Source organism: Salarias fasciatus, chromosome 7, assembly GCF_902148845.1.
Source record: "Salarias fasciatus chromosome 7, fSalaFa1.1, whole genome shotgun sequence".
NCBI classification, from domain to species: domain Eukaryota; kingdom Metazoa; phylum Chordata; class Actinopteri; order Blenniiformes; family Blenniidae; genus Salarias; species Salarias fasciatus.
This window is the reverse complement of record NC_043751.1, coordinates 26,731,594-26,745,506: the sequence shown is the minus strand read 5'-3', so window position 1 is coordinate 26,745,506 and position 13,913 is coordinate 26,731,594. Positions and strand designations below refer to the sequence as shown.

General features: G+C 44.5%; 1 protein-coding gene across 4 annotated transcripts in view; it reads right to left on the bottom strand.

The window, feature by feature from the left end:
- Positions 1-13,913, bottom strand: part of srgap1a (SLIT-ROBO Rho GTPase activating protein 1a) — a 75,416-nt gene that overhangs the window by 37,160 nt on the left and 24,343 nt on the right. For all 4 annotated transcript variants that reach the window (XM_030096320.1, XM_030096321.1, XM_030096322.1 and 1 more), the window contains exons 2-3: positions 10,850-11,045; positions 4,663-4,825 (exon numbers count right to left, since the gene is read on the bottom strand). In XM_030096320.1, coding sequence (XP_029952180.1) covers positions 4,663-4,825; positions 10,850-11,045 — 359 coding nt within the window. The remainder of the gene's footprint in view (positions 1-4,662; positions 4,826-10,849; positions 11,046-13,913) is intronic.

Genomic DNA, 13,913 nt, shown 5'->3' with positions numbered 1-13,913 from the left:
ACAGGAGAACCGGCACACTGTCCGAGCATGTGCATAGACAGTAAAGAGGATTACATTCTCGCTGGCTGCCAGGCTGCGGTCTGAAATTAGAGCGGCATGCTGAGTGACCTGGGCCATCAGCAACACCTTCCTCGCAGCCACCTGGTCCGTCACTTCGCCCATTTGTCGCTCTCGCTTAATCAGGAGGCAAAACATCCTGTAAGCCCGGATAACCACAACCTGGAGGCTCCGAATGGAGTGAAGATAATGGAGTTACTACACCGTCCCTTTGTCAAATTACAGGATGAGCTAATGCTTGAGGTTACGGCTGCCTTTTAAAGTTTGAGGAACTCGTGGAATGAAAACTAGATTTCTCCAATTTTCGATCTCGTGTTTTTGAGCTATTTGCTGATTTATCTCTCGATCTGTGCCAAATAGTTCTAAAAATAATGATTGTTGGAGTTTTTTCACACCAAACTGTCGGCTTTTCCTTTTCTGGGTTTGAAATGTCGAATGACTCATTTTGCAGTGGAGGGTGTCTAATTCTGCCCTGCCTGGGGATTCTACGTGTTGTAGCTGCACCACTGAAAATGCCAGTCAAATGTAGATCCCCAACACACACTGTCACACACATGCGCACACGCACATGCACGCATGATAACTACATCATTTTCACTGGTTCTGCCATTGTCAGGTAACAAACATCGTTTTCAAAATTAAACTTTCCTGAAACAAAAATACAAAAAACAATGCATTTTCAACTGAAGTGTTATTGAATGAATTGGGTCCACAGTTGATTTTGGAACCTTTTCCTCTGTACAACTTTGCAATAAATGAATAAACTACAATTCATGTAGCATTTTTGGATGTTCACCTTTTTACACTTTCAAGTAGGAACACTTGGATTTAGGTATATTTTACAGTTGAAGATCCCCAAAACTATATTTTACCATTTTTATTTTGCTGCTTGAGGCTGAGCTTTAATTCTTCTCTCCAAATTGGAAGCTGCTGTTTTTCAAGGAATAAAAGTTACCTGACCAGCATGATCCTAAAATTTATTGAGCTCAGTAACAAGAGTGCAAACCAGGGTTGTCAAACAAACATAAGGCCCATGGGCCAAAACTGGCCCTCAAGAGGCTCGAGCCCGGTCTGCCAAGCCACCAAGCAAATTTTAAACATCCTGAAATTGGGCTAACATGTTTTTGACAGTCCTGGTGCAGATCGAGTGGTTATTTGACAAAAATCGCTCAGGTTGTGGAATAAATGATCACAGATTTCAGTGTGTCTGTATAGTGAGGCTCTCTGCTGCCGTACTGCTCGCTTTACTCTGTAAACCAGCCTCATTTAAAGATCAGTCAAAGCGGAGGTGGTTTATCCCAAACTGAAGCCTGCCGTGTGTGCGCACACCCTCCACGGCATCAGGTAAACTCCCCATTACCTGTGAGTTCCTGCATGTCAGAAGGATGAAAATAGACATAGACCTCCTCCTGTGGGAAAAGCCATTAGCAGCCGTCACTTCGGAGGACAGAACCTTTGACTATCTGTCACATCCAACACACATCAGCTCTTCCCCCATTGAGGAGGCTGGGAGGTGATCCAGGGCTCAATGAAAAGCCTTGTCAGGGATCACATGAGCTGCAAGAGTGCATCCGTGTGCGTGGGAGAAGTAAAGACAACCGGGATAACCGTAAACACACTCCACCTAGTGTGTTTCTAAAACTCAAAACAGGATATGCCGACTAATACGAGATCACAGTCAATTACCAAACAACTTGTTATGTGACCATGCTCACTGATATAATTTGAAAGCATACAGTCTTTCACACTGATGAAACCTCTGTTGGGGGGCCCGGGGGGGGGGGGGGGGGGGGGGGGGGGGGGGGTCCAATTCATTAAAAGATCCTACAAACGGGCTTTCCCTTTTAAGTTCATACCATCTGTATTCCAACCACAATAAAAATCCCAGAGAGGAGAAACCGAGGCGGCCCCCAGGGAGTGGTGGGTTTCATATTGCCACTGACATTAATCATGGTGGAGAGATGGCAGTCGTATACCCTGCAGGGCGTGTGTGTGTGTGTGTGTGTGTGTGTGTGTGTGTGTGTGTGTGTGTTGCACAGACTTTGACCAAATGACATGGAAACATGATCTGTATATTTAAACATCAAAGAACAGGCTTGAATTTCATTGATTTACAAGGTCGGGCTGGTTTATTATAAAGACGGCAGTTAAACGGTCATCCAGACACACAATTATTTACAAACTTGTGTTTAAATGGGGAGAAAAGGGCAAATTAGCAGCGCGAGGAGGAGTTTGTGGTGGAGTGTGGGCAAGTTTGGGTCATGGTGGGTTATCATGATTTTTGCATATTGATGATCACAGTTAGCCCCGATCATGTGGAAAGTGGCATGGAGGCCTTTACCATCTATAATCTTGTGAAAATGGCCTTTTAACTTGACTTTTTATGACTTGGAATGGCCATCACTGGTTAAAAAAAATAAAAAAGTGAAAGAAAATATGGACTCAGATGTATTTACACTTTAGCCTTTTGCTATTGTGATGATTTGCTGTTGAAAAGATGAAAATGACCAGAGGCTGAGGGATTCCTTCTTTTTTTAGCTGCATCCAAAGAATGTGACTTCCATTAATAAAACAGGGCAGAGTAAAGCGCAGAGTAAAACAAGGAGCCGGCTGTATGAATAATGAAAACTGAATACATGTGATAAGATCCATCGAGGCATGAAGGAATGAAGACAGAGAGAGAGAGAGAAAGAAGGAAAGACAGTAAGAAAGATCCATTTTATTATTCCTGTACTGGAATAAAAACACAAAATGGGGTGTTTGCAAAGGAATCCGTGGCTGCAGCTGCTTTTAAAAAGTTACCACAAAGGAACTGTGAGAAGATGCTCAGCGACAAGCAGGTCGACCGGACGATGCTGCCGGAGACTCTGGGGTCTTTCGCTGCACCTCACAGCGTGGCGCCTGAACTTACAGGGAAATAAAAACCGCTCTTTGATGTGCTGGATGGATGACAACGGTACAGCTGTCTGCTCCGGGCCGAGGGAGCCGACGTAACGTGGGGGACTTCTCTGTTGTTTGTGCCTCGTTATTGAAGCTCTGCTGAGATCAAAGGCTCGGCGAGGCTTTAATTAGAGGGCGAGCGGCGTCTCGGGTCTCCTCCGAGCTCAGACCTCCCACCAGGCTGCTGTTTGTCTGCACAATGTCACCTGGATTCACAAAGGGGCCGCGGAGTTTACAGGGACAGGCATTCCTCCGTGCCGTGGGACGCGGCGGATTCCACAGCGGTGGGGAGACAGGTCGAGTAATGACAGGACTGAAGTGCCACTTCGCTAATCTGAAGACTGTGAGGATTTGGCAAAGGCCCTCCAAAGTTGTACTTAGAATATAAATGTGCATTGAGAGCAGCCTGTCATTATGATCATCAAAGTATTCTGAATTGGTGGGGAGGCAGTGAGACTAACCTCTGAAAAACGACTGTCTGCTTTACATCTGGCCTCATTAGTACAACCCTAAGCCTTTAAACACTATCAAAAGGACGTGACGGCTGCAGTTTCCTGTTTATGCGATGGAGGGTGGCATGAGTATTTTATAACTGAAGCCTCGTGCAATCAGACGAAACCACAGACAGCAACATCGACGGAGGATGCCAGCTACTTATCAAACTATTTTTTTCACTTTTTGAGCATGAAGGTAAGATGCTAAGGGCTCAGACTGGAAAGAGGCACAAAAACACAGAGCTAAACTGACAGGAAAGCTCTCCTCTGAAGAAAACACACTTTGTAATTTAGGTCTGCGGCGAGTTCCAGTGACTCCTGCAGCATAGGAGCTCATGATCTGTTGGGGAGTTGTCATCTTTGTGGCGGAAAGGGCTGAAGATCGGTTTTGGTCGTGAAGCCACTAAAGACCGAAGGCCTACGGATCTGAAACTGTGGTGACTGGGGTTCGGCTGCATTACGCTGAATTCAGAAAACTCAACCACGGGATGCTAATGGAGCATCGTACCATCAAAGCAATGCCGACCGTGTACTGTATAAATCCATACTGCACGTTCTACGGCTAATTATACCCTGTTGTCAGATGGGTGGGTTAGAGGAAAGTGAAAGACTGTTTATTCAACACCGGGGCTGTAATGTTGCTTCTCGATCTGGATGCACTGAGAAATCTGGATTCTGTTAGCGGGGACTTCAACAGTTTAGTTGATCAAAGAAAAAGAAATGCATTTGACCCCTGCATAAGGGTCAAACATCAGTACAGTAATAAGAACTTAAAAAAATAACAGTGAGGGAGGTCCGAGCAGTCAAAAAGAGACTCCCGGGACGTAGAGAAACAAGAAACCAGGAAACAGACCACGACACCATTAACTACAACTCAAAACCAATGGAACTGAATCTGTGTTAAACACAGCAAAAACGGGTTTGTCCAAGAACTAACAAAACTCTGAGACCCGGGGTCCGGTGCAGATCAGACCAGGAATGAAGAGTCATTTGAGATTTTATCAGTTTCAGTGTAGAAAATGACGGCCTCCAGAGTGCCGTGACTCCCAGTCCATCTTCTCCTGGGATTGTGAATCTCAGAGTTTCAATATCTTTAAATGATGTTTGATCTCAGCAGTTCCGTTACGGGTTCAGCTGCGGAGGAACCCGGTAAAGACCTTTCAGGCCTCACCTTTTTGAGCAGCCGTGTGGAGTCCTCGCTGATCTGCATGAACCTCATGATGACGTTGTTGAGGTAGATGTCGCTCAGAGTGGCGTGGTCCTTGCTCTCCCGCCGGACTTGATTCAGCAGCAGGTACCAACAGTTGACCGGTGACAGCAGGTTCTGGTCTTTCCTGAAAGGACCAGGACAAAGAGCGAGCGGTGAGATCTCTATGAAACGAACGACTAATCAGGTCATGTCATTTAATGAATAATAAAGATGATAATTCCAAAAAATACAACCCACAGCATGACTGATGATGAGCATTACAGATTAACCAATAAACATCTTTAGTTTCCAATAAAATAAAAAAAAAGGATCAATTGAACTAAATTCTACTGCATCATGCTCTTTGCGAGTTGAGCTCCAGCAAAGACTCAAATCTTCAGCATTCCCAAAAATAAGCTGACGGTCTTGGTAAAGCATTTGAAAGTGATTCACGTCACGATCCTATTATAGGTATTTAAACATGTTTCTGTGAGGCTGTGACAGTTTCTTCCACAAGCAGGATGCAGGCAAACAAGCGCTTATGCGCCAGGGCTTGTTACTAAAGAGGAGGAGAAATGCGTCATGGGCATCCCTTGGTGTTAAATGCCCCATATACCGCTGGCTCCGGGCTTAAAAGGTTCTCCATATATTCCAAGGACTACACAGTCGAGTTGGAAATACTTTGTATCGGTGACGTTTCTGGGACAGAGCTCTCACGACGACTCCCTACGACCGGAGAGGAAACTGCCGCAGACTTTAAATATACACCGAGGCCTGAAGTTGGAGAAGCCGTGCAAGTATTTTAAGTGAAGCTGGCGAGAAGAATTCTGACAGCAGCAGACAGACAAGGAAGGAAAGAGGAATTGCAGCAAAGGGGTAAGAATAGAAAAGAGTTTGGGAAAAAAAAAAAAAAAAGGGAGCCCGAGAAGTGTTTCCTGTGCTGTGTGTCGGCTGTTTCCAAGCTAACTGTAGGACATTGTCCAGGCCAGAGTGAGCTGGGGCCCTGTGTAAGCACGAGCCTGCAGGCGGACTTCCTCTGGGTTAATCTATAACATTCCTCCTGCCTGCCTGCCTGCCCGCCTGCACAGAATATAAGCGGGTTTGCCTGTGTACACGTGTGTGTGTGTGTGTGTGTGTGTGTGTGTGTGTGTGTGTGTGTGTGTGTGTGTGTGTTTTTAGGGGTCTGGGGTTATGTCTTGCAGGAACCATATGGAGGTTCGCCCCTATTTCCCCCCCCTCATAAAGTCAGTTTTGCATAGACGGGCAGCACTTGTCAACACAACAGGTGAAATCCTGCACTCGGAAAGTGACCCAGCCCTGAACCGGCCCTCGGTTCTGGCACCACATCTGCTGCGAGAGCACAAAACGAGACAAATGAAAACTGATGCGAGCATTCCGACCGGCTGAAATGTTCCCCGACTATCTGCAAAAACAGGAAGCAAACTGCATTTGATAAAGCGAGAAGCCACACAGGCTGACATGGAAAACATCCGAAAGCAGTCTGTTTCCAAACACATCCGGAGAACAGTGATTTGGCTGGAAGCTGAGAGGCGTACGAATGCCACATGCAGGAGAAAGGACACTTTCAAAGAACCAGAAAACAAAAAAACAACAACAACAAAAAAACAGTGACGTGGTCCCACAGCTCAAGCAGCAGCTCTGCTGGACAGCATCTGTCAAAGAGCGATTACCATAAAACCTTTCTGCATTATGCATCAGGGGGATGCAATGCTTCCACTCTATGATACTAAATATAGAGCATTGGAGACCACATGTGTGCGTTTATTAATTTATGCACACCTTTGCATGTGCGGATGCAAACTGCCAAGCAGCTGCCGGCTAGAAGCAGCTGGACAACATCAGGATACAGGCAGCGGAGTCCAGAAATGATCTGATTGGATGGCAAACAGCTGAAAGTGAAAGCCTATTACAAATAATTGAAAGGATTTATTGTAAGTATCGGGATAATTGATTATGTGGCTTCAACATCAGCACCTGACTGTCGCTCACTTTGAAGCCAGAGCCCTGTTCTTTTAAATGATGCTTGATAGCCGCTCAGGATTTGTTTGAAGGAGTCAGAAAGTAAGATAAAGAAGTGAGCAAACCAAACACAACTTTGGCAAAATGCTGATTTGCACAAACACATTAATGCATCCTCAAGGGCTGAAGTTTGCTTGCTGATGAGCTGACCTACAAAACCACGCAGGAGATGTGCAGTCAAAACAAGGACGCGCTAAGAAAATAAGTGGGGGGGACTCACAGCGGCCAGTGACGACATAACGCCCCCCTGGGAGCTGCCTACCCCACATAATGGCAGGAAAATCTCTCAATGTCATCATTTCCCCTTCAGCCACGGCAGGAACTGGGTCAGACGGCCTTCGACAGACAAGACGACCCCCTGCCAGGCTGACACACAGGTATGAAAGGACACCCGGCGTTCAGGAAAGGCGGGGAAGGAGATGAGTGAAATGGAGAACTCATTAGCAGCCTGTTGTTTTCTGCCCCCGTGTGTGTGTGTGTTTGTGTATCTGGGCGCACTGTCCATCCATTCTGTCTAAATCCATGGGTAACTGGGTCACCGTCAACACACTCGCACTTACACACAGCAACAGGATGCAAACAATGTGAGATAATTACCACTTCAGAATGCACGGTGCCGAAGCAGGAGCACAAAAAACATCCTCCAGTGTCTCAGTGATAAAAAGCTTTCATTATGAAGTACAGCCGTGGCCTCAATGACTACCTGCAGGTCGAAGGTTTTCTCAACGTACTAGAGAAAGTTTAAATCTCAGAAGTAAGCAACAGGTTGCAACAGCAAGGAAATGCATACTTTTCTTGGGATCTTGTAAATAAGTCATGACTATCACTTTGCACAATTAACAATACAAGCACTTTCACCGGCACAGACTTCACCAGAGTGGAAATCCAAAAGTGTATCGTACATGTAGCTGTACTGCATGTAGGCCGACATACAGCGCTGTCGTGGACGTCATGTCTTGGTAAAAATCATGGGTGTCAAACATACTTTAGTTCAGGGGCCATACAGCACAATTTCGTCTTCAGCGGGCTGGACCAGTAAAATAGTGCCATAAAAACCTTTAAATGTTTCCAATTTTCATGAAGCCTTCAGGTGAAACAGTGAACTGTTTATGTGTGTTTCTACAAACTCACCCTAACAGCATGGCTTTGAGCAACGAGGTAACATGACCAGCATCTCGGCTCGGGTCTCAGTGTTGTGTTGTGTTTACTCCAATTAAGAAATTTATTTTATAAAAAAGTAAAAAAACGTTTTCTTTTAAATTGTTACAATTTGATAGATGGTTTAGAGGGCTGGAGCCTCTTGCGATCCAGTTTTGACCCGCGGCCCTTATGTTTGATAGCCCTGGCATAATGAAAATAACCACAGTTATTTGGGGTTGTTCCTTCATGCACACAACTTTGATGAACCGGGATCAATATCAGTGCATGGAATCTTACTGACATGTGATAGGAGAGGGAGTAGTGATGTTTCCTGATGCCATTGCCAACAAAGCTCACTTCAGTTTAATCAAACGACAACACATGGCCGACAGTGCAGTGCAGCACACACGGCAGCCACAGTGTGTTCTTCACCTGCTGGTTTATCCGCAGGCTGGAACTGAACCAGTCCTCCGACCAGGAGCTTCATTCTGGATAAAAGCAACATGTTTCAGACAATCCCAGCTGTGGCTTCTGCGACATGAATAATTCAACGAGTCCGCAGGATCTCTCCCTGAACAAACTTTACATAATACAGTATCTGTTTGTTTGCGTGTGTGTGCTCAAGAAAACGGGATAGGGACCGAGGAGTGTTCATATTTGCCGACTGAAAGGCAGAGGAGCGACTCTCACGCCACTGTGATTGTGGTTTTGCTTTCTTCTGATAAGAAAAGGGGACACACCTGAGTGATACCGGGCCTTTTCCTCGGACATTGGTGGTTCATCTGGTGTCTAATGCGACTGCTGTAATTATGAGATACTGCTGTTTGTCTGGCTTCTCCTGTGCTTTTGGTTTTATTGAGCTGCTGCAGCATTATCTGAGACAGAATGTGTTCTGGAGACCTTCTCTACTCTACTTTATATAACCTTGTTATTAAGTTTGCCGAGCACTCTTTACAGCTGATTTTTTCCATTACTGTGCACTGAAGGTACCTGTGGCGACAATGAGAAGGATGGAGGAAAAACAAAACAAAAACAAACGTCTGCAGCAGAAGAACATTTGATCCATGCACACTGGACCGTCTTGGATGTATTGCCATCAAAATATACATTACAAAGAAGAAAAGAATGTAGGCTAATGAATAAGAGAGTGTGTTTGTGAAGGGGGTGTGTGTCGTCGCAGGAGTTCACTCAGGTTCCTGGAAGACACGTTGTTAAAAGTGTAAAATAAACCCACGGCTGAACAGACAGCAGTACTTCAACGTTAATGCGTTTTGTCTGCCAGAAGTTGACAAAACAGTCAGGGATTAAATTATCCCGCCGATTTATTACGTCTTGTTTCATAATGAACAGTTGTGCGCTCCTGTGCAGGGGCCAAAAAAATATTGTTGTACTTGCAAACCCTGATGGATCTTTAAGCAAGTACTGTTATTCTTATGAGACTGGAATTTATTTCAATGCGGCTATTTTTAGAAAAATAGCTCCACATTTCAGGGGAAACATTGTTATTTCAGTGCAGGCCATCGAGCACAGTAAGTCTGTTGGTGGCACATCACTCTTTACTTCACTCCTGTTGGATAAAACAGCTTTAGCCAACATTTTTAAAGGTAATTAAAGTTTGCAGGCTACTTTCAACTGGAAAAAAAAAGATCATGTGACAGCACATGCCATTCCTGCTCCTGGGGGGAAACTGGAGACAGTCCAGAATATCGTCCACGCTGCAGCTTATTAATGCAGCTTCGAGAGAAAGAATGACACCTCGTCAACTCCACTCAACATCGGTTATGCAAAGCAGACACATGATTGCAGCTTCAGTGTCACCCACAGCAGCTGCCTGCTTTTAATTTCAGCTTGTTTTGATTAATTTAGGTATTTAAATGGTAATTTTTAAGCCACTTTTGGACTGTTTTTCATTTTGCCAACAAGACCTGTCAAGTCAAACTGGCTTGAGGCAGCTGACAAAATGAAAGGACACTTTTTGACACCGCAGACAAATTCATCCAATGAAAACAGCCCGGAGAACACTGAAGCCTTACTGTACGTGTGTTTATGTCGGTGCGAAAATATGGGCCACGTGATTTAAAACTCACAGGAAGGTTTTTAATGCTATTCAAATGTCTCCTATTTATTTAAGAAATATGCTCCGAGTCGCTCGCCAAATGTTTACTCTGTGAATGAAGTGACCAGACTGTACAACACACAAAGAAAACCACAGAGCGCCATACCAGCCTACTCACCAGAAACGCACACACACACACACACACACGGGTACGTACAGCTGCTAGAGCCATTGACGCTTCAGACAAAGCAGAGCTGCTCGCAGACGGCGAGGACAAAAATACGAAAAAATACAAAAAAAAAAATGTTTGCTCCAACCACAAGTTCAAACAATATGGTAATGTCTTCTTTTTCCATGAGGAGACTCCCACAGTGTTATAAGGCCAAAAATTGCAACCCACTTCAGTGTGTGAAGATCCAAAAAAAGGCTCAAAGTCAAACTATGATGCACGGTGGAGACAAACGGTAGGGTGACAGAGCGAGACCCGGAAAATAGAAACACCACTGATGAAGAATCCGAATCCATTTCACATCTCTAATCTCTAAAGTCAAAGGTGGAAATATACTTGATTATGAGTAGTCTCCTGTTCATCTTTTGTGTATCTGTCTCTGCAACTTGGTGCATGAAGCCCTGTTTAGACGGCAGAACTTGAAAGGAATGGTAAAGGTTTCGGGGAGTTTTGAGTGTTTGTTTACATGACACCGGAGCTCGGAGCCACTGAAAACGCAGTATTTTGAAAATGGCTCCTGAAGTGGAAAATTTCCTGCACACTCCGTTTCCGCCTTCATGCAAAAAGGTTAAGATGCAACTTTCTGAAAACAACCGAGCTCCGTCTGCAGTTTTCTCCCATTGTCAATCTTTATAGAGCATTGCTGTCTGTGTGCATGTGTGTGTGATTCAGATCAAACAGGCATCAAGACAGCATCTCCTTACTTGTACTGCTGGTGATCCTTGGTGCTGCGCGTTTTTGCCATGAAGCGCTCGGCCAGTTTCTCCAGGTTTCTAGAGTATTCCATTTCAATCTCTGCCTTCTTCCTGAAGAAGTCCTGCAGGTCCTGCAACAGCTGGACCCGCATCTCCGTCTGCTGGTCCAGACATTTCTGCTGCTCCACCAACTGGGCCCTGATCTCTAAAGGAACACAGGAAATAAAACCAGTCGTTAGGGGGGAAAAAAGCAAAGACTTTCATGGCTCAGGTTGGTTAAAGCCTTCAGAAAACACACCTGCAACAGTAATGTATATGATCACAGCTCATGCAATTTTATTATTTGAAAATTAACAAAAAATATATATATGCACTTTTTAACTATAACGGTCCACACTGCGCAGTCACGCCAAGCAGACATTAACCACATAAGAAATCTACTGATGACAAAAAAATGACAAATGATCGGCGAGGCGAGCAATTATTTTGCATTAGGTGTTCACAGGGGTACGAGTGAATGGCCCAGCGCAGCTTATTATCCCTCAGTTATAAGTCTTCTGAATGCACACGCAGATACCAGGCTGGCAACGCCGGTCTCAGGTGTTTCATTAAGGCTGGAAATAACTTGAGGATGAATGGGACCCGATTCCCACCACAACCTGAGTAACAGCAACTGACATACACACACACACACACATATGCATGCATCCACGTAGACACATCTGTGTGCACTTGCATCAAAACATTGCTCCTTCAGTGTGTGAACGAGAAGTCAGTCCACTTAAAAAAGCACAGAGACGACAGCAGGTCTTACTTAAATATGTTGTATGCACAGCTAAATGACCTTCAGACTGTTCCTCATTTAAATGTACATGTCCAACAGGACAACTGGGGACATAAAGCATGCACGCACACACACACAAACACAATCCCACACAGCTTGTTTCCTCCGTGTGTTGCGTCTCACCAGGGCCATGTATAATGGATTTCTCCTAATGGAAGGGAGCCTGGGCCAGACATCTTGAGCAGAGAAGGCCGATTAATGAGGTGATTTAGAGCCGCACAGGCTCCACCGTAGAGGGGGACGGAGTGATCCCTCATCCTAAATGTAGAAAACACTACTAAGGCAACAACGTGCCTTCACGGAGGATTTGTTTAACACACTGCACCAGGTGTCATTATTAAGAAGACAGCTTGGTGGGTCTTACTGGCTGATCCCACACTAATAAAAGCTGGAAAATATCTGCACACAATCAGCTCGCCACAGAAAGGATGATGCTGCAGTTACATGAAAAACTGAAAGTCTCTGAAGTGTTCTTCGAAAGCATATTGTTCAAGAAGTACTTGTGGTTTACATGCACTTGTTTTACATACATGCATTTTCACAAAGAACGTCGGCATCACTTAAAGCCGAGACCAAACTTGCGCCACAGCAGAAGGACGCGTGTGCTGACGAGAGTTAGAAGCCAGCCAGCATGGCACTTATTGAACACGCTTATTATTAATATGGAAGTAAAACAGACGGAAACAACCACGAGCACTTGACGGAAGAATTTCATGGAGACAAATGCATTTGCGAATAAGACAAAAGATCCCTAAGAGCACTTCAAAGAAGACCATCAATAGTTCAGTCAATCAAGCAACTAAAAGGCCAATCAAGTGCTGACTCAATTAGAGAGCTTCCACTCAAACAAGGGTGAATGATGCTTTGATGCATATGTGCAATGGGTATGGACTCGTGTCCTTAATGCAGTAATCAAATTACCAAAGGCTCGGCTGATCCGTACATCGGTATCGCAATGCCGATGAACGGAAAATTTCCTTTGGGCCAATAGGAAACTGAATCATGTTGTCACTCAGCAACATTTTCCTTCTGGCACTCATAAGGTAATAAATCATATCCGGACAGATTGAATACAGCAGTACTAAATCTGAACAAATGCTTATCGCTGCAGTAAAACTCCCAACCACACTCAACCAACATTATTAAAATGGACAATGACATTTCCAAAGTGAAGTTGAGGCTTGGCACAGTTTAAAGGGATACTTCAACATTTTGGCAAATTGGTCCATTTAGCGCAATTCCTTAGTCATTTCGAACAGCATGCTTACTTTTTTCTGTGAGGGCGAGCTGTTGTTTATTCAGAGGTGAGTCGAGGAAGGTTTTCAGGACGGACACAATGGAAGTGGATGGTATTTTTGTTCCCCCTCGTCAAACTCATCAAATACACAATCCAACAACCCCAAAACACTTTGGTGGATACGTTATAATCCACACATTCACTACGCTGTGAAATATTAATGCAAAATTACGAGATTGAGTTGTTTATGTGAAGATTGCTAAGACGGAACTACTTACTAAACATGGCGTCTGGGCGTAGTGATCTCAAAAGAAAAAGTAGTTCCCAGTATTTGCTTCAGTCTCGTAACGCTACAATATTATTTGTTGGTGTTCCACAGCGTAGTGAATGTGCGGATTATAACGTGTCCAAAGTGTTTTGGGGTTGTTGGATTGTGTATTTGATGAGTTTGACGAGGGGGAACAAAAATACCATCCACCTCCATTGTGTCTGTCCCGAAAACCTTCCCCGACTCGCCTCTGAATAAACAACAGCTCGCCCTTACAGAAACAGTCAGTCTGCTGTTCAAATGACTAAGGAATTGCGCTAAATGGGCCAATTTGCCAAAATGTTGAAGTATCCCTTTAAGAACACAAAACTTTAATATAGCGAGCCATTGTCAGGCCGCCAATAAGCACTAAGAAGGAACCTGGCTTTAGATTTGACTGCACTTAAGTCCATCAGCTTTCTGATGAATAAGTAGGCGCTGCACTTGCTTCCTTCTCCAGAGGATGTTGGATTAAAAACAAAGCTGTGATGATTCTGACACAAAAGAGTGTACCGGATCATTTAACACAATTATACCCATGGCTGCATGTGAAAACTCATTAAATCATTCATTTTCCAAGTCAGGCATTGGCCATTAGAACCCGCAGCACAAAGCTGGCACATCAGGAAATGAATGCTAAAAGGCAAACACCTGTTGGATCAAATACTAGACCTGGTGAGCTTCA